Genomic DNA, 21,673 nt, shown 5'->3' with positions numbered 1-21,673 from the left:
AGCCTGCCAAAAAGCAGATAATCAATACAAATTGCTTACATGCTGTTAAAATTCCAACAGAGTTAAAAGGACATCCCAGAAAAAGTTGGAGACAATAGGGATAAGAAAATAAAGGTTACTTTGGAAAGAGAAGACAAGAATGAAGATGATTAGGCACTATTATCCCTGCCAACTAGTCCCCGGAGAATTCAAACGTTAAATTCTAATCATCACAACAGTCTCTGAAGGAATAAACATGGTTTGCAAACTGTGTAAACAAAACTCTTTCGCTTATCTACAAGGCAACCAACAGCAACATCAAAGTTGGCTTCAACTAAAAATGAGGGAAAAGTCCCAGGCAATCTGTTTTGGGAAGCTCGGGTCCCTTCCTTCTCATTTCTTCTCTGCTGTCTCTGTGACAACAGACTGCACAGGGAGAAAACAAAACAAATCACCAAGCAGGGCTAGGCTTCAGTAGCTCTGCTAAACAGATCTAGACGTGCTAGGTTAATTGTTCTCACGGATTCTTCAGGACAGCAAAACCTCCTTCTATTTTCCCACTTCTCTAAGTGGCACGATTAACCAAGAAGTGATTAATATGTAAGTAAAGAACATAAAGGCATCATTCTAGAAGGCAAAAATAACTCCTACAGAATACACGGTTTCTCTATTTGAAAAATCCCCGACATTTTACAAAGAAGTTGATGAATGGGGTAGGACAACAGGGCGGAGGGGGAAGGGGGCGCAGAACGGGATTAGGTGGGGGCAATGAGAACACCCGCATTAAGATGACTTGCTAATTTGCATCACCTGGCGGCCGCGGTCATGGGGAGTTATGGGGAAAACACCTGCCTCGTCGCCAACACCGCCACCCCGGCAGCCACAGGCTGGGAAGGATACAGGTAAGCGCCAGGTCGGTGACGCCCGCCGCTCTCTTGGGGGCTGAGGGGCGCTCTGCCGCAGGTGTCGGAGGAGTCAGTGCCCAGTCCTGGGACCGCGTTTCTGGCTCCCGGCCTCCCAGCCAGCATCCTTCACCTCAGCGCCACCTCCTCGCCAGCCCCTAGCGCCTCCCTCATAGCAGCTCCGGCTTCCTCGTCCTCGGCCCCTCCCCACAAGCCTTCTCTCAAGCCCCGCGTCACGGGCGCCGAAAGACTGGCCGCGGCAGCCCTGACTCCCACGCAGAGGCGCTCGTGACCGTGGTGGCGACAGCTGCTGCAACTGCGAAGACCTTGCCTGGCAATAGCAAAGGTGGCAGCAGTCTCCCAGCCGTCGCCATCTTGGTAACCAACCGACGCCGCGTCCTTCGCAACTGACACCAGGGCGGAGCGCGGCGCGGGGCGGAACGCGCGCTCGAGGCAGCCAATAGGAGGCGCCAGCGGCCGCGCCAGCCTTCAGCGGCCTGGCGGTCCTAGGGTAGAACCCGAGGCGTCCCCTGGGGCCGCATGTTTGCACTAGAACCACTGTGTTGCGCCTCAGGGCCTTCTACCTCCCGTTTCTTGAGGTTGTTTTTGTGGCAGTATAGAGAGGGATGGAAGACATTGGGACGCAAAATCCGTAGACCAGGCATCTGCCGCAGGGCAGATTCTGAAATCTCTGGGTTAATTAAGGGTCGGGTTTGTTGTTAACTACTGAATCCTGTGTGGGGTATCACTATTTCCAAACATCATCTCTTAAAAAAAAGCCTTTGTGCAGTGTAAGTTTGCGTTCCCTGCACTCATTTCACCCACTCGATGATGCTTCTGCCATTCTCTCTGTAGTCCTTTTCCTGGCCATCGCCCTGCTTCGAAGGCCTACATTTCAGATTTCTGGCCTTGCTGCCAGACTCTGGGAATGGGCCAATACAGCAAAGGCGGCCTGGAAAGGCGTCCAGACTTAAGCGCATAATTTCATGGGAGGATATACTAAGCCATTGTATTGAAATTGTTCCAGGAGTTAAGTTAAATGTATTTTTGAACCATGAATTTAAAGGCTATATAAATGAAAATTTGGAAAAAGGTTGAAACTTTTTGTTGGAGTCCAACATAAAAGCACTTCTGATTGTATTTTTATCTAGTTCTTTTTTTTTTCTTATGGAAAACTCCTGTTTGGAAGCAGAATGTACAGACCAAATAAAGATCACTTACCCACCATTCTCTCTGTCTTTGTGAATCAATGATTTCATTTTTAAACTGATAAGAGCAGATACTACACATGATCTTAGCCAAAAGGCCAAGAGACGATAATATTTTCATTTTTAGAGTTGAACTAATGAACTTTTCCAGCTAAAACTACTTAGAACCAAGTTTTTGTAAACTTGGATGCAATGACTCAAATTGGAATATGTTCTGGGGACTGAGATTTTAAAGTCCCACAACAAATTCAATTTTGATTTTAAGCACAAAACACACAAAAGTCCCTTTTAGGATTGTACCAAGAAGGTAGAATATATAATCCTGACAAAGAAAGACTAAACATGTACACTTGGACAATTCGCTATCATGGCAGGTTTTAAATTGATCTAGTTGCAGGCATTGTCCTTGATTCTATTCCTGCTATTAATATCACAACTCTGTCTCTCAGGATTTGTGAGTTGGCAAAGTAGGGCAATGCAAAATGCAAATAAAATGAGAAAATCATGGTTGCAGTTTGGAGTTTTTAGGCAATTTACGTTTTCCTGAAAATCTGGTTTTTGCTATATTATTAGTTGGTATCTTGTAACTATTAGCTACCTTATTGCTTGCTTTCATTGTGTTAAGAAACATGATTTTTAAAAAAGATTTATTTATTCTAAGAATAGAGTAATGGGGAATAGGGAGGAAGAGAGATCTTCCATTCACTAATTCACTCTTCAAAGGTCCACAACAGCTTGGGCTGACCAAGGTTGAAGCCAGGAGCAAGGAATTCCATCAGAGTTTGGCATATGGGTGGCAGGGACCCAAGTACTTGTGCCATCATCTGCAGTCTTCCAGGCATGTTAAGAGAAGTTAAATGGGGTCGGCGCCGTGGCTCAATAGGTTAATCCTCCGCCTTGCGGCGCCGGCACACCAGGTTCTACTCCCGGTCCGGGCGCCGGATTCTGTCCCGGTTGCCCCTCTTCCAGGCCAGCTCTCTGCTGTGGCCCGGGAGTGCAGTGGAGGATGGCCCAGGTCCTTGGACCCTGCACCTCATGGGAGACCAGGAGAAGCACCTGGCTCCTGCCTTTGGATCAGTGCGGTGCGCAGGCCGCAGCGCACCGGCCACGGCGGCCATTGGAGGGTGAACCAACGGCAAAGGAAGACCTTTCTGTCTCTCTCTCTCACTGTCCACTCTGCCTGTCAAAAGAAAGAAAAGAAAAGAAAAAGAAGTTGAATGGGGAGTAGAGGTAAACTCCATCAGTATGAGATGTGGCTGTCCTAAGTGGCAGCTTAGCCTGATGTGCCACAGTGCCCCTCTGCCCTATGATTTGGTTTTTCAGTGCCTCCAAATGCTTGCTCGCACAAAAATCTTCTTGCAAACGTTGCTTTGCTAGGACAGGGCTGGAACAACTGGATAAAGGCTACTGCCATTTACAAAGATGGGGAGGAATAGAGAGTGAGAGAAAGAATAAGAATTAGATTTCAAAAGTGTTAAATGGGAAACGCTTATTAGACAACAAAATTACTAACATTCTCATAGGTTGGTGGTGATGTTCTGCTTACAACAGAAACTAATGCCACTTTATGGTTACAATGGGCATTCACATAACTTATTAAATTTGAATACTATATTAAAAGAAAAAATTTAGATAAATTAACAGAGTAAATAATGATTTAAGCTAAGGCAACACTCAGAACCAGAGTAGTGAACAAGGGCTTTTCTAGGCTCAAACAGAAGCGGAATAGAGAAATCATCTGATTGGCTACATTGAGACATTTGTCTTAATGGGTATAGTCTGAAGTCACTATTTCCAAACATCTGAAATATGGCTATTTTTACAAAAAAATATACTCCTATGTTAGGTTGTGGTTGGTGTAGAGGGACTCAGAGTGTGGAGACAGCCTCAGGCAATAGCTCAGACAACTGTTATAACCTCAAAGGGCATGGCCACAGCTTGTGATGGATAATGTTTGTGCTTTCACTTTCATCCTGGCTAAGCCTATTTTTTTCCATCTTCTGCTGAAGTATTTTCTTGCTCAAATAAGAATTTCCTAAATTTGTCTCCAGACAAGCTGTGAAAGAACAAAGAATTTTAATGTCTGGCTGATTTAAACTTGCTAAAGTTGTATCATCATCATTTCAAGTTCATAGGGGGACTTCAACTAGAAATTTAACATGAAGGACATATATTCATTTACTCCTATTATAGATTATAAAGGTCCTCAACATTGTCAGTTATGTTAGAACAGCATCTAGGCCAAGAGAAATAAAAATAACACTGTCTAACATGTGAATGCTTGTTGTTTCCCATATACTGTACGAAGTATTTACATATATTAAATTATTTAGTCCACACAACAATCCTCATTGTACAAGGGAGGTAAGTGAATTGTGATGATATTAGATAAGTTTATCTCATTTCCAAGGAGTGATGAAATTAAGAAGCAAATCAGGTACCCTATACTCCCAACCACCTCATGCTGCCTCACTGGGAAGTTTAGGTTTGAATAACAGGTGATGAGAACAGATAATTAATGTATTTCTTCATTAAGTGAGTTATGCATGCCTTTTGTGTATCTGTTACCTCAATAATACCATCAATATTATGGCATAATTCGTGCCTTATAGTTCTTGGTCTAAGAAAGGAGATGGAAAAATAATACTTGAAGCAGAAGACTTTTGATTTGCCTGTTAATTTTAGGGTAATGATGTCTTAGACATGTTTGTAGAATAGAGGGAAGGAGTTACCGTAAAACAAAACAAAACAAAAAAAACGTGAAGACTCACTGTAGACATTGATCTAGCAATAGTCATTCAGAGAAGGGTGATTTTCACGAACACTATTTCCCTTATGTTCAGAACTTTTGATTTTTTCAAAAAAGATTTATTTTATTTATTTGAAAGGCTCAGTTACAGAGAGAGAGGGAGAGAAAGAAGGAGAGTTCTTCTACCCACTGGTTCACTCCCCAAATGGCTGCAATGCCAGGGCAGGGCCAGAAGCTTCATCCAGGTCTCCCATGTGGATGTAGGGACCCAAACACTTGGACCATCATCTGCTGTTTTCCCAGGCACATTTATAGGGACCTGGATCAGAAGTGGAGCAGCTGGGACTCAAACCAGTACCCGTATGGGATGCCAGCAATTCAGGTGGAGGCTTGACCTGAAGCATTTACAATGCTGGCCCCATGGTGTTTTAATAATATAGTTATAAAACATACAAATCAGAGACATAGAAATTTGGTATTTATATGATTAATATGAACATTACAGATAGTTACATACTGTTAAAAGGATATTTTAATTCTGAATTATCAGTTCTGATATCCACATGGAACAAATTTCTACTTAGCATTTTATCAAAATATTTCCAATGTGATTTTTCTCACTCCATTAGTTATTTCTATTTTCCTATTATTTTTTGTGCAAACTCTTTCACAATTATCAATGTATAGCTTATTCAAAGCACTTTTCTCAATTTAAAAAGAAAAATCTGATGCTTAAAAAACTAGATGAATTTTTAAGTGCATGTTTTATTTATATTTACTTATTCATCCATATATTGGCTATGTCACGAAACAATGGATTTATAATACAGGTATGAAGCAATGAGAAAGGGATTTGTATAGCTTAAAATGATAGAATCTCTAAAGCTACCTTGTTTTTCATATGAAGGGTGTTGTTTCAAACTAGGGCATGGAAACTAGTCAGTATTGGCTTCTGTTTTTGTTGTACAGCTTCCAGAATTTTTAACTGAAGACTCCATGCACTGTAGTTCTTTCCACAGAGAGCTGACTGATATTTGAAGAAGTGTTTTCATTAATCCAAGAAAAATATGATGTATCCATCCCGAGTCTCACTTTTGTTCTTAAATATATGTATTTTTGTTTGTGGAGAAGCTGAGCAAGGCAACTATGTGCATCATTCTACGGTAAGAATTTTAGCAATTTTGTTATAGCTAGGAAAGCAGAATTAGCTTTCAAGATATATATTAGAAGTCTGAAAAGATTATATTGCCAAATATGATTTATGGGACTATTAGCATTTTTGTTGAGAAATGTTGAAAAATTGGCTAACTGTTACTCCATTTGAACTTAGGAAGCTATAAACTGAGGATTGACTTAACAAATTTGCTGTGGAATAATTTTAAAGAAATTTCAAGCCAGGTTAAGAACTAGTGTGCAAAATTCCAGTTAGCTTTGATAATATTATATTTGATGGATAATTTAAAAATAATTCCACTTGAAAAAAAGCTATTCTATAAACTTTCATATTTCAAATATAATCTGGTAAATGGTTACCTAGGAAATTAGAATATTGTATCCCAAAATAATGTCAGAGTGGTGGCTAACATTATATTTCTAATACTATGAGTAGCTGGGGATTTGGATTTTAACAGATCTAAGTGTTGTTTTATAATTTTTAAATGTCATAAAATCTATTTACCATTGTGTCAAAACCACATTGCAATGTTCCATGGTTGAAGTAAGAATAAATTTTAGGAAAGATATAGAAATATTATTGATTTGTTTCTCTAAAATACATGCCAATAATAGAAGAACCTTATTTATATCTTTAGAAATCTAGTTTTAACTTAGATTTTTGAAAATATCTCGTATACAGTCATTATAAATATAGAGAGATATAACAAAGATTAAAATAGATCTAGGTAATAAGATGTAAGCATCTTTTCAAGACAAATATCTTTATAATATGATTAGCTCTATAACTTTCTTTCAATATCTGGGTAAAGCAGGATAAAGCTTGTTGTTACTATTGTCATTTACCAGCAGAGTTGTTAAATCTACGTATCTTCCACCAAAGAATGTTTTTAATATTGGAGAAACCAATAATGTACCAATAAGTATAGACAGCTAAGGACTGGTAGCTGGCCTTTTAAAATGATATCTTTTGTTGATTTTTGTAAAGCGAAATTCCATTTTTCTTTTATCACTGGTATCTTTCAAATCTAATATTTTACTTTCCAAATCTTTAAATACCTTAGTTTATGCAAAAATAAGAGGCAAGGGTGGGCATCGTGGTCAGTGGGTTCAAATGCCCCTTGGATGCCCACATCTCATATCGGAGCGCCTGCAAGTCCCAGCAGTGTTCCCGATTCTACTTTCCTGCTAATGTGCACCCTGGGAGGCAGCAAGTAATGGCTCAAGTGTTCCAGTCCCTGCCTCCCACAAGGGGAGAGCCCGATTGAGTTCAAGGCTCCTGGTTTTTGCCAGGCCCATTCATGGCTACTGCAGTTATTTGGAGGAATGAACTAGTGGTTGGAATAACTCTTTCTCTGTCTCTGCCTTAAAATAAAAATAAAAAAAATTAAAATAAAATGAATCAACAGGCATCTTACACATGACTACACTACAGTTCCTAATTGGTGGCAGAAAGTTCATTTTGCTAGAAATGTAGATATCTCAGGGATATTTCTTAACTCCTTTTTAAGGAAGTTCAAACTGAAAGGTTCTTGGAAGAGGTATAATGTAGCTGGATATTCTATTAAAATTTGCAAAATTAAAGGTCACAGTCACAGAATCTCAGTAAGAGAAACAGACCCTAACTGAATTTTCTTGGAGCTTAAAAGAAGGGAGTGAAATTATTGAATTAACATGTGCTTATTTTCCATATTCAAAATTTACCCACAGATTTATTTGTGGAAGTTTTAACTAACCAGTTCATTAAGTGTTTTCAATGATCATCCATGTCTTATGTTTTATGTCTTGAAACCTAACATTTTCTCTACAGTCTTCTTATTTATTATATATTGGGTCACACAACGTATCTCATGTATCTTTACTATTTATATCTTTTAAAATAAAGGATTCTTCAGTAGTTAACACTGTAGAAGATATATCTAATGCAAAAGATCAAAGTAAAAGTAATGACACTATTTATAAAGAAGACTGTGAGGATTCATGTGATGTTATTACTAAAATTACAAGAGAAGAAAAACACTTCATGTGTAGTAAGTATTAAACATAACCATAATTATGAAAATATATGATTTGTTGTTTCTATGTTAGACATGGAAAAGAAATGTCTTACCTTGTGTCTAGGTCAAAGGCTTTATATATTTGGATAGGTATTAATAAATATTTGGTAAATGAATCTATATATTCCTGTGTTATCAACTGACATAGAGAGAAAGGGCAAACCAGATGGCACTGATAGTAGTCTTATACCAATTCACTTAGAACTTGTTTCTTATTTTCATCTGATCATTAGGAAATTTTACTTTTAGCTATTTTTTTTCTTAGAGAGGCAGTTTCTAAAAACTACCACATTAGTATTGAGTTATAATAACTAATATAATAGGTTTACTATAAATTCACAGCTGGCTTATTTAACAAAGCATAATCAATAAAGAGATTTAGAGTTAATTCAAAACTATATTTAGTAACTGTAGTAATTTTCATACATATGTAGTGAGTGGAATTAAAAAGGGAGATTAAAAAGAGCAGGATTGATAATCTGATCTATATCTTACAGGATGTAACTCCCATGTCTGGAAGCATAAAAAATTTACATTAATATATCTAATTCTATGTGTCACACAAGTGTCTGAAGCTTCTCAAACCAATGAGTGCAACTTTAGTTCTCTTGAGACAGATTTCCAAGCCCAGGAAAAAGCTAATGAAGGACAGTAAGAGACTGGTCAGAAAAAAAAAGAAAGAGATGAAGTTGAATCAGTAGAGTTACAAATATCAGGAAATATTCATGTGATTCTATTGCTATAGTGAAAGAAACTTAGAAATAAAATAATTTTAAAAACCTAACATATACAATAGCGTATATGTTCTTTTGTTATAGAAGACATCATATATAACATTGAACTATGGAAAGGGTCTGGAAATCATAGGTAGAGTGTTTACATCTTGATTTTGATGGTTTTGTTTTTGTTCTTAATGTCTGGCATTAGTAATACACTTTGAAACAGCAAGGATGTGATGCAACATAGCAGCATGATCTCAAAGGCCTTAGAAAACCAGTACTTTGTACTGTTCTTGAAACTTTTCATAAAAAATAGAGCTTTGGGTCTGGTGCTGTGGCTCAATGAGTTAAGCCTCTGCCTGCACCACCAGGATCTCATGTGGGTGCCAGTTTAAGTCCTGGCTGCTTCAATTACGATCCAACTTCCTGCTAATGGCCTGGGAAAGCCACGGAGGATGGCCCAAAGTAGGGTGCGTGGAGCTGTGCGTCCATGTGGGAGACCTGGATGAGGCTCCTGGCATTGGCCTGGCCCAGCTCTGGCTATTGTGGCCATTTAGGGAATAAATCAATGGACAGAAGATATCTCTCCCTCTGCTAACATCCCTCTCTCTCTAACTTTGGATTTCAAATAAATAAATAAATAAATCTTTAAAAACATAGTGTTTTAAAATAAAAACACTTTAAATAAGGAAACCATATGGTAAAAGTCCAGTTAGAAACCAACTAACCAAAACCTTTGACTAAGATTTATTAGGTGTGTATATGTATGTTAGCAATTTAAATATAAAAAATTAATCAAAAATAAAACAAAGATTTATTTTAAAAATGAACTTGCCTGATATGACATTGTTGTCATTTACTCTTTTTTAAAAAATATTTTATTTATTTATTCGACAGAGTTACAGACAGTGAAAGGGAGCGACAGAGAGAAAGGCCTCCCATCTGCTGGTTCACTCCCCAAATAGCCGCAATGGCTGGAGTTGGGTTGATCCAAAGCCAGGAGCCAGGAGCTTCTTCCAGGTCTCCCACACGGGTGCAAGGGTCAAGGACTTGGGCCATCTTCTACTTCTTTCTCAGGCCATAGCGGAGAACTGGATCAGAAGAGGAGCAGCCAGGACTTGAACCGGTGTCCACATGGGATGCCAGCACTGCAGGCGGAGGGTTAACCTATTGTGCCACAGCACCAGCCCCATCATTTACTTTTGTATATAGTAAGAGCTGATGAATCCTGTTATCTCCTGCCTCTATTCTTTTCATCTAATAAAGTGAGAATTGATATTCACAACATTATCTCTATAGCATATGCTTTTGGGTAAACTGTATTATTAGGAAGCAGAGTTTCATTGAGAAGTATTTAAACAATCATTTTCTTGGTTAATTCTGAGTTAAAACACTGTCTAAAATACACAATTCTGAATATTTATGTAAATTGGCATATTATTGTTTGTCTATACAAAATCATTTGACATTTATCATTTTTGACTGTAATTGTTTTTGATACCATTATAATATTTAGCAGCCACTTTTTATTATGTCTAAGGAAATTTGCAAAATTCCATTGTTTCCTACACACGAAGTACCAAAAAATTATTAAGAAATATGATGGATGAACAGCAAGCATCTTTGGATTATTTATCTAATCAGGTGAGGATTTTTTTTAGTATTATGTTGTTGCGTGTGCACACTGACTGTAGTAAGCAAGAGGCATAATAATTTCATTTTTAAATTACAGTCATGTTTAGAGATTTTTTTTAGCACCTACTGAGAAAAGGAACCATTAGGGAAAGCCTCAGTGAAACAGAAAGCAATAAAAGCAATGGGCCTTCATTCAAGGGGCATGCAATCTAGTGGAGCAGAAAAATGTGTTGAAAATAGATGGATGCTGTTAGAATAACACAAAGAGAAATCTAAGGTACAATACAGCTCTCCAGAGGAGACAGCCCTAAGGTGAGCCATGAAAGATGAATAAATGCTTTCAAAGCCATGAAGGCTGGGCAAGGAGGGGCAGGCATTTGGAGGAATTTCTTGGAGTTGGGGCAAGATGGAGAGACTGGTGAGGAAGCTGACTACAGGAATAGTTAGAAAGAAGTCATGCTGCACCAAGAAACCACTGAATGTCTGAACAAGGAAGTGACATGAGCCATCTGACAATTGGATGGAGGATGAGTTGGAGAGGAGCAAAGGCAGCAGAGAAGAATCTATAGCAATGATTCAGGCAAGGTGTGAAAAACAGATCCACACAGGCAGTCCGATGCAGAAACAGGGTCAGATAAATTCCATGTTAGGAAGGCAGACACTGCTGAATTTTGTGACTACTCTTTAGCTGTGCCTTTACTGCTTTGGAATTTAGCTAACGGAGGTTGATTCAAATATAAATTTACTTAAATGTGTACGTTAATTATGTGTGTGTTTAGGTTAATGAGCTCATGAATCGAGTTCTCCTTTTGACCACAGAGGTTTTCAGAAAACAGCTGGATCCTTTTCCTCACAGACCAGTTCAATCGCATGGTAAGAACTTTGGTATTTCAACCTTTTCATATTTGTCTGTTATTGCTTAAAATGTTCCTGGACAGATTGGTGCATTTAAAAGTTTTGTTTAAACAATACAGCTCACTATTCTGTAACAGACTGGAAGACTAATACCTGCCCATAAGCAAGTTACACCACAAGCAATGTGTACTTTCCTAAGCTGGAAATCTTTACTGACAGCTTAAAAACTGTGGTCCTATGACAATATCTTGACTCTGTTGAAAGTGGTTTAGGTTTATGTAACTTTATTGTGGGCTCCTCATTTGCACTTTATTAATGATTACTTTTCATATAGGAAAAAATATCTGAGTTACATTTTGACATGTTTGAAATGTTTCAAATTGAGACATAAAATTTGAAAAGACAAATTAAGACAGAAATAAAAGGTCATACTTTATACTAGAATATAGCAATATTAATTCCTAAAGGCTTGATGCTTTAAAAAATGTTTTGTAAATCTTATAAATATGAATGTATATCAAAAAGTTCTAAGCAAATACATTACTATGGAAGGACTAGTATATGACCTTTGTATTTTCCTTCGAAATGGAAAAGGATACCGGAGCATCTCCTATATTCCAGGTATGAGGACAGGCAGTTTAACTATAATTTTGTTATATCTCATTTATTTCTCATAACCATCCCTGGACAGGAAGTATTGTATGGTGGTTAAGAGCATGGGCTCTGATATCAGACTGCTTGACTTCTGGTCTACTATCTCCTTGATACCAGTGAACTCATCAGTAAACTGATAGTACCTGCCTCATGCAGTTGTGATGATTAAATGGATAAATATATGCAAAGCCCTTAAAATATTGCCTGAAGCATAGTAAGAGTAATGTAAGGGTTTGCTATGATCATTGTTATCATCAGATAAGGATTATGGGGCCCCAGAAAATCTAATCTGTTCATGTTTAGTTAGATGATAATGACAAAGTAGATATTTCAACCCAGATCAGTCTTAGAGTGGACTTCCAGCAGGCAGTCATTATAATGATGTCTCCTGAATGCCCAGCATATAGGCAGCACAGCTGTATCTCTTGGAAATGAAAGGAGAGTAGCACATTTTTGTATCAAACTTTTTATAGAGACATTTTCTGTCTATTAGTATGTGATAAGGCTTTCCATAATGCTTTACCATATAAATTGTCAGAGTAACACTATGAAGTCAATAGTGTTATTATTATTCTGCTATTACACAAAGAAAATAAGGTTTGGAGTGTTTAGTTAGTGTTTAGCAAACTTTAATCTAGACATCTTCTTGATTGATGCTCTAATAGTTGAATTTATTTTATTATATTTGTAGAAGAGGCAATAGAATGTAAAATTCAATAGCTTTAGTAAAATATAGTATACGTATTCACATATATATGTTTTCAGTCTTGCAGGGACCTGCATGCTTTGGAGACAGTGATAATAGGATGATATATTCTAACTATTGTAAATACAGGAGGTTCTCATCTGGAGTTTGATTTTTTTCTTGGTGAAGAAGCTGATTTCCCCTTTTTCCTCTTTGGCTGCTACAACAGTGGTCACTGATATATCAGAGTCTCTGAAGTTTAGAATAGAGTTGCCAAGGATGTGTCAGTACACAGTAATCTATTTATTTCTCTGTGTTTTTTATTCCCTATTCATAAAGATTTCTTCAACACATTATGCTCTTTAATATAAACCTAGATTCCTGAAAGGGTACTTTTTTGAAAAAGAGAATGCATAATTATAAAATATACTAAATTTTGATCCCAAATGAAATTTTTAAACAGTATAGAACAATAATAATTAAGTGATGTCTTTAGTGAGGGCTTACTGCAACATAAATTCTTTGATCTCAGTTCTTCCATATATTTTCTCCTTATTTCTGAAATTGTGATCATTTTCCTTTTCCAAGAAGTTAAAAACCATCATATCATAAATGAAAATAATACTCTTAGATAAACCGGTCAGTTCTCTACAGTAAAACAGTTGTCCTGAAAACGTACTTGAAAATGTCCTAAACAGAACATTTTACTCTTCTAGGTTTAGATTGCAGTGACATTAAAGATACCATTGGCTCTGTCACCAGAACACCAAGTGGTTTATATATAATCTACCCAGAAGGATCTAGTTACCCATTTGAGGTAATGCTTTCTCTTATTATGAGGAATAAGTTAAATATTAAAGTTATAATTGGTTTAAGATTTAATTTTTTCTTGAAAATTTAAAATAAATTAGGAAAAGCTCTAGTCTCAAAATTTTGATTTTCTATAATTCTAATATCCAAACCACGGACCAATAAAAGGACTAGAAAGAGTTTGTCTTTCCCTTTTCTGTTTTAATTTCCAGGTTATGTATTTTAAAAAAATGAAAGATTTATTTATTTATTTGAAAGGTAGAGTGATAAGGGAAGACAGAGAGACAGAGATATTCCATTGGCTGGTTCACTCCCCAAATGGCCACAATAACCAGGTATGGGCCCAGCCAAACACATGAGCCAGAAACCCCAGTCTGTTTTCCCACATAGTGGAGGGGCCCAAATACGTGGGCCCTCCTCTGTTGCCTGCCGAGACACATTAGCAGGGAGCTGGATTGGATGTGGTGCTGCTAGGAATCAAACCAGCACTCTAATATGGGTGCTAGAGTCACAAACAGTGAACTAATGCACTGCAACACAACCCTGGTCCTCCATGGTTATAGTCTTCAAAGTAAATCCATGTGGTGAAAGATCTTATTACTTTTTCTTTAAAAAAAAGATTTTATTTATTTATTTGAGAGCTAGAGTTATAGACAGAGAGGTTGAGGCAGAGAGAAAGTTCTTCCATCTGCTGGTTCACTCCCCAAATGGCCACAATGGCCGGAGCTGAGCAGATCTGAAGCCAGGAGCCAGGAGCTTCCTCCAGGTCTCCCACGTGGATGCAGGGGCCCAAGCACTTGTGCCATCTTCTGCTGCCTTCCCAGGCCATAGCAGAGAGCTGGATAAGAGGAGCAGCTGGGACACAAACTGGCACCCATATGGGAGGCCAGCACTGCAGGTGGAGGCTTAGCTGACTACACCACAGCGCCAGCCCCAAGGTCTTATTACTCTTACATTAGACAGGATTACAATAGGTAGAACTATGCAATATAAATATTTGCTTGAATGATTATGATGTGCTTTGCTTTGGCAGTTACTAAAGATACTTTTAATTTTTTTTTCTATAGATGGTTCTTTTGATGATACATGATTTCATATGATTGCATAAGAAATTAATAATCTAGAAAAATTTTTCACTGGAGTGTGAAGTATATTGAGAAGCTGATCCACTCTTAAATTGAATAAAATAAATTATTTTCCTGTCTATGCTTGCCAATTCTATGATAGGATTTCAAAGACAAATTTCTACTGTTATCCATATTGATGGGATATATGCATATGTATATATCTGTGTCTATCCATATATGTTTGAGTACTTTTCCTTTGTGCATAAGAAAGTTCATAGTACTTGTGCCTTATTTATAGTCTTTATTACATAATAAAATAACTTTTTTTCTGGGTAGTTACCACCAGTTTCTCTTAGAATTACTACCATTATTTTTTTGACATCTATTGATAAAATGTCAGAAAATTGGGACTAGGTGGGAAATAATTTTAAAATTATTACCTAAATTGCTTTGTCTGCAGATTCAAAACTAGATCTGAACAGATGTGGAAAGAGAAGGCTTCTAATTTTGTGAAGAGTGGGATGAATAATTACCTCTTTTGTGAGAACGTGTTGAGTCCCTCACTTCCTCCACACTGTATTTCTCAGTCTTCGTGTGGGAAGTTTCTGATAGAGAATAGTGCTCTGATTTCTTCCCTAAGTTGCTTTTATGGGTCCCCTATAGGTTCTCTACTAGGGGCTTTTTTAAACAGCATCAATAGCTGTACCTACGAGTGCCTGCAGAGTGGGCAGAGATCATACCTTTCTGCCTGGAAATGCCAGTCTGAATGTAGACCTTCCAGGCTTGTGTGGGAAAACCGCAGTTAAAAACAAGCATATGGGCATTTATAAAACTGTGGAAAAATCCACCAGCATTTTAATTCAAGGGAAAAGTTAGTTTGTAAAGAAATACATCACTATGCTGTAACAGCTCACTACAGTAATTATGATACCGAAAAAAATTTTTAGAGTTGACTAATAGGAGGATAACCTTAAAAAGCTGTAAACATATATTTTAAAAAATGGTAGAGACTGTAATTAGATTAATTAAAATTTTCTTTATAATAAGAATTATTTTTATAGATAAAAAATCAGAATATATAATTATATAATATATATATAATGGCGTATAATTGCAATGAAAACTTTCATTGAGAGTATCTTCTCTTTCTCTAAAGTTAAGGATTAATGTGAATTTTATCAAATAATGATAATAATGGTTTTTTCTGGTCCTATTTTAGGTCATGTGTGATATGGATTTCAGAGGAGGTGGATGGACTGTGATACAGAAAAGGATTGATGGAGTAATTGATTTCCAAAGGTTGTGGTGTGACTATCTGGATGGATTTGGCGACCTTTTAGGTCAAATTTATGTATTTTTGTTCTACTTTTTTCCTTCTTTTTAATATTTCTATTGACTATGTCTCTATGGATCAGAGCTGCAGAAAAATAGAAAGTCCTTGTGAATATCAAAATATGACTTAAATCACTCTCTTTTCATATGTTAAATTACTGAACATAAGTAGCTCTTCAGCTGAGATCCAGAAATCTTTATTTTTTAGGTATTTGTTGAAATGTGATTTGAGTGAAAATTCTATGTGGGATATTTATTAATTTTCTAGTATGCAACCAGCAGAGTTCTGGCAGGTGCTGGTAGGTGCTCACCAACTGGTTCAAAGTGGCAGGGAACTTGAAATTATTGAGATGTGTGCTGTATCTACACAAGCAAATGAAATTGAGTATTGGTCCAGATTGAAATTGTTCAAACTGAGCAGAATGTTCTATAAAGAAATCAATAAGACTACTATGCTCAAAATTTGAAGATTACAAACTCAAGTGCATATAAAATGTGTTAGCATTGCTGCCACTTTTTCTAGTAAGCACAAACACCAGTGACCTGCAGAATTTACATTAGTTGGAACTTCTCCAGGTGATCATGATAATTCTGCTATTCTCTTTTATTGTTGTTTTTAAATTTTATTTAAGTTATACAAGTTTCATATATTTTAATTCTGATATTTTCAAAATTACTGTTGTTATAATTTAACTACTGTAACCTCCCATAATGATGGCATCCAAGGATTCAGTAAGTGGTGGTGGTAGCTCTGCTCTAAAAAGCCTACTGCATGCAAGTGACTTTTGAAAGCATTTGGCTTCTAGCCAGATATCTACCTTGCTGTGGAAAGCAGTTAATTTACCTGCATTACCTCTAATTTTCCATTGAGTGCTTCCTTCTCCATTAAGCAAAGATCAACATATAGGCTTTGCATTGTCATCTTCCTAACTTCATGCCTATTTCTATGGGGAAGTATGAATTTTGACTAATAATGTCTTCAGGTAGGTATCTTTCATAAGGAGTGAGGCTGCTTTGTACTTGCCATATTTTAAAAAAATTACTTCGAGTCTTGGGAAAGTATATTGTTGAATCTTGGATTTGAGGTGAGGGTAAAGAGGAAGGTGACAGGGTTATAGACAGCGTGAAGGGTTATAGGCTGATAGTCTGACCATACCCCTACCCATATTCCTGGTCTGCTTTCTTCCTGTTCTTCTTCTGGATACGTTTCAGTTCTAAGTGGGTGGTAACTAAAATGCTCCCGTCAATCCTGAAGAAGGGCTTAATATCTTAGCTACAGTTATGAGTTTGGATGCTGTCAAATTATCTTCCAACTCTTTGAAGTTTGTTTTGACTACACCCTTACCTAATTTAGTCATTTCTGTGGTTCAAGTAGGTGTCCTCAGAACAGAGGTGTCCACTTTTAGGCTCTGCTGTTATGGGTAGGGAGAGACATTGGGTACAGTACACATGCAAGCAACACACAGTATGAATCGGAGAGTTTTAGAGTTTATCCTGGATTTACATTTATCTTGGAAATATTGACCCTAAACCTGAGGATACTCTAGTGTTGGTATGTTATGTTTCTAGTCATATAAGATGAACAAGCTCCATTTTAACAAAGTAGTATTTGTTCTGAAAGTATTCTCCATGGAAGGAAAAAAAAAATTATCAACTGAACATTTTCAAGACATGTTTCTTTGGAGGTTAAACCTCTACATTTATTGGTAGGCATTATTTTATTACCTGTTGTTTTTCTGCTGACTTGCCTTAAAACTTGACTTTATATTTAATTGAATTTAATTTGGGGAGATAGAAATGAAACAGTCTAGTGAAGCAGAAATAGGATAAATATTTTTGGTAAATTAGGCAAACACTGATCATTTGCACTAGAATAGCCAGTCCCTCTATTTATGTGGGTCACCTCAGTCACTGAAACACTAAATAACATCAAACATTAGATGATAAAGATTATCCTTGTTTGTATCAAAATATATTAAAACAAAGCATTTTTTTTACAGGAGAATTTTGGCTAGGACTAAGAAAGATTTTTTATATAGTAAATCAGAAAAATACCAGCTTTATGCTGCATGTGGCCTTGGAATCTGAAGATGACACCTTCGCTTATGCATCGTATGATAATTTTTGGTTAGAAGATGAAACAAGATTTTTTAAAATGCACATAGGACGGTATTCAGGAAATGCTGGTAAGTTTTTAATTTCTAAAATTTTCCACACAATTTAAATAGAACTGACTCTATTAGACAAAGACAAAAATGAATTTCTCTTGATATAAAGACTGATAATAGAATAGACGAGAAATGAGAAACCTGAGCAAATCTTGAGTATTGAACCTCTTTTATGATTGTGGTACTGAATTATCATTTGGACCATTTTGTACTCTCTAAGACAATTTGTCACAGGTAGTCTAAGTTCATTCTTTAAGTAGAGAGCCTTGGAATGAGCTAGGAGAGTATTATTTCCATTTATATGTTCAGGGTGGCTGGCATCTGCAAGTCATACAATGTTAGAGATGACCTTCATTCCTCTTACTTCACAGGTGAAGAAACCTGAAAGATTAAGTGACTTTCCCTGATCATCTCCCCTGAGCCACAGCAAGGATCCAGGTTGATAGAACAAATAGTGTAGTGCTATTTTCACTATCCCATGGTGCATCTGCTCATTTCCAAGCAAATTTAATTTGTCACAACTTCAGATACTTGATGTTAAATTTATATTTTGATACTAAAATTTTAAAGGCAATTGCATTAGGAAAAAAGGAAATTCAACTTCCCTATTGTTGCTACTCATGGTACATACAGCGTTAGAAATGAAAGACCAAGTTTCCCGGCTCTTTAACTGATCACAGTATAGAGGGGAAGATAAATAGCATTGAAAACTAAGAATATTGATATAGTTTTGGGAGTTAAAGAAAGGATGAGAGTGATTCCAGTTGATTGCATCCAGAGACTCTTTAGGGAGGGAAGTTTTCCACAGGGGTTAATGCTAGATTAGACCTGGGGAGCTTTTGGAAAGTACATATTCCTGCTGAATCTGATTCAGCAAGCTTGGGCCAGATAGATGTGCTGGACTACTTACAGCTGAGAACCACTGACCTGGTCTTGCAGGAATGGATTGGCTTTTGGCAAGTGTACATTGGCAAACTGAGCAGCCAGAGTCGAGGCATGGAGGGAGGAAAATTACAGGGCAAAAAGAGTTGTCTGGTATGGTTGGAATCTGTGACACCAGAGAGGGTTTATGCTTGGGATATTAGGTGAAAGTCTGAAATTCAAGTCTCACATGTATGGAAAATTTAAGAGTTTTAATATACAATTTTTAATGCTTCACCTCTGAAAGCATGTAAAGAACTATCTGAATATAGAGTATGCTATGTTAGGAAAAGTTTATGTGAGGGTTCTCTAAATGATAACTAGGATCTAATTGCAGGATGAACTTCATAGTGGCAAAAGATTTTTCATTACAGAACCCTCAGATTTTGCCATGTTATATTCTACATTTCCCAACATGGTTATTAAATCACTTTCAACTGTCAGTCACAAAATATAATCAATATAATGAAAGTAGAAGATACTGTAGAATGTGAGACTAACAACATAAATAAATTGAGGGGGTTATTGTGATCATACAAGTGGCAGAGGTGGGCCACAAATTTGTCTTTGAGTTCAGAGCAAAACTATCAATACAAAATTTTTTTTTTTTGACAGGCAGAGTGGATAGTGAGAGAGAGAGACAGAGAGAAAGGTCTTCCTTTTGCCGTTGGTTCACCCTCCAATGGCTGCCGCGGCCGGCCCACCGTGCTGATCCCAAGGCAGGAGCCAGGTGCTTCTCCTGGTCTCCCATGGGGTGCAGGGCCCAAGTACTTGGGCCATCCTCCACTGCACTCCCTGGCCACAGCAGAGAGCTGGCCTGGAAGAGGGGCAACCGGGACAGAATCCGGTGCCCCAACCAGGACTAGAACCCGGTGTGCTGGCGCCGCAAGGCGGAGGATTAGCCTAGTGAGCCACAGTACCGGCCTAGCAATACAAATTTAAACATTTGAGCAATGCAGTTAATCCATGAGAGCACAAATATTCAATAATATAAAACTTGACAGAAATTTCTCTGGGTTCTCAGAAAATAAGGTATCATGTTCTCCACCTACATGCTCATAGTAGTGGTATGAAAATCTGCTATTTATACATGATTTTTCTTTTCCTTAATATGAATTGGTCTCCACTTAGTATTACAGGACTGTATACCATCATTTTGGCATAAATTACCTTATTTTGTTTATACAATCACACTTCTATTTTGCATTACGATTTTTATATCAAATATCTGTTTAAAGAAGCCTGTCACTCTGAGGAATTTATTCCCAGACTCTGGAATATCGGAAACTGTATGTATCAGAGATTTTTACAGGATGAACAATAAAAAAATAATTTAAATCTTTTTCAAGATGTGATGCTTTTGCATAATATCCTGGTAATGGTTGATGAAAAGAAGGGAAACTGCCTTCAAATTCAGTTATTTAAAAAAATCTACTTTACCCAGGTGATGCATTCCGGGGCCTCAGAAAAGAAGATAATCAAAATGCAATGCCTTTCAGCACATCTGATGTTGACAATGATGGGTGTCGCCCGGCATGCCTGGTTGATGGTCAGTCTGTGAAAAGCTGCAGTCGCCTCAATAACAGCACTGGCTGGTGGTTCAACCAGTGCGGCTTGGCAAATCTAAATGGCATTCATTCTTTCCCGGGAAAATTGCTTGCAACTGGAATCCAGTGGGGCACGTGGATCAGAAACAACTTACCTGTCAAGATTAAATCTGTTTCAATGAAAATTAGAAGAACATACAACCCATATTTTAAGTAATCTCGTAAATTGTAAGGCAAGTTCCACAATTATTTTTGATGCTGTGTTCATAATTTTATGGAGCCTCTCTTTTTCCTTAGTTTTAAATACATTATAATATTTATAGATGGTATTTAAGTGCTATGAGGTTAATTGGAGAACTTCAATTTTGTAGCATTTTCTAAGAGAAATCAAGGCTTATTGTATGTTTTCACTACCAATTATGTTAACTAAGTATAATCAAGTTTGTTTTAAGTGAATTACAACTTGTCTTCCTGAAATTTATAGTGATTTTATACGATTTTACCTTTTCTTGGAAATTAGAAAGCATAATAAGCTGTTAAGGAAACTGAGAAAATTGTTTTACTTATTTTCATTTTATATTCATTTTATATAATTAATTATATAATCTACAAATACTTTCTGTTGAAAAAATTATAAGAAATAACTTTTATGCAGATTAATATATAAATTTCATATGTTTTATAAACATTACTAGTCTAAAGTGATGCCACAATGTTGTATTTAGTTTGCTACCAAAATAAAGCCCTTCTCGCTCCTTCCTTGATAATTTTATTCCTGCTTGCAATAAAGTTACTGTATATTTATACCCTGATCAGTTGCAGTCTAAAACATGTACTAACTTATCTCTTTTGAAACCAATAGCAATGGTGGGGCAAGAATCAAGATGAATCAATGGTTTCGATGTACAGTAGGAGCAAGCTGGGCATCTCCGCTCTTCTAAGTTAGCAGGAGTGGGATGGTAAAGATTTCATGGGAGAAGGCCACAGGAGACCTGTGGGGCCCAGTGTTGGATATTGATAAGGTTATTGATAAGAGAAATAAGGAAAACAATTAAGACTGAGCTTTGAAAAGAAAAGTACTTTGTTAAGAGTTAGCATTACATAACATGCAAAGGATGACAGAAGTGGCTGAAAAACGAGGTGGGAAGATGATTGAATTGAAAGTAGATGTAGGAGTGGGAGTTTGGCATGGCAGTTAAGATCCTGCTTGGG

The 21,673-nt window shown here is 37.0% G+C and overlaps 2 protein-coding genes and 1 pseudogene across 9 annotated transcripts in view; 1 reads left to right on the top strand and 2 right to left on the bottom strand.

Annotated features, from left to right (window-relative positions):
• The window catches only part of CEP126 (centrosomal protein 126), a 147,980-nt gene extending 146,408 nt beyond the window's left edge, over nt 1–1,572 (bottom strand). For 3 of the 8 annotated variants that reach the window (XR_016233982.1, XR_016233983.1, XM_070077346.2), the window contains exon 1: nt 880–1,572. Coding sequence is in view for 4 of the 8 variants with exons in the window: in XM_070077346.2 (XP_069933447.2) it covers nt 880–1,007 (128 nt within the window). In the remaining 4 variants the exon portion in view is untranslated. The remainder of the gene's footprint in view (nt 1–879) is intronic. The other 5 variants (XR_016233981.1, XR_016233980.1, XM_051849916.3 and 2 more) reach the window with 3 other exon arrangements.
• Nucleotides 710–21,273, top strand: ANGPTL5 (angiopoietin like 5). Its single transcript, XM_008262215.5, has 9 exons — nt 710–881; nt 5,846–6,001; nt 7,897–8,041; nt 10,328–10,431; nt 11,202–11,295; nt 13,333–13,433; nt 15,713–15,833; nt 17,826–18,011; nt 20,359–21,273. The coding sequence occupies exons 2-9, from the start codon at nt 5,906–5,908 to the stop codon at nt 20,676–20,678; spliced, it is 1,167 nt and encodes a 388-aa protein (XP_008260437.1). The 5' UTR covers nt 710–881; nt 5,846–5,905; the 3' UTR covers nt 20,679–21,273.
• On the bottom strand, nt 2,089–2,199 carry LOC127485370 (U2 spliceosomal RNA; annotated as a pseudogene).
• Nucleotides 21,274–21,673: the final 400 nt, after the last annotated feature.

Source organism: Oryctolagus cuniculus, chromosome 1, assembly GCF_051225735.1.
Source record: "Oryctolagus cuniculus isolate XC-2025 breed Fujian yellow rabbit chromosome 1, ASM5122573v1, whole genome shotgun sequence".
Classification (NCBI taxonomy): domain Eukaryota; kingdom Metazoa; phylum Chordata; class Mammalia; order Lagomorpha; family Leporidae; genus Oryctolagus; species Oryctolagus cuniculus.
Note: the sequence above shows the minus strand (reverse complement) of the source record. Positions and strands in the feature narration are given on the sequence as shown.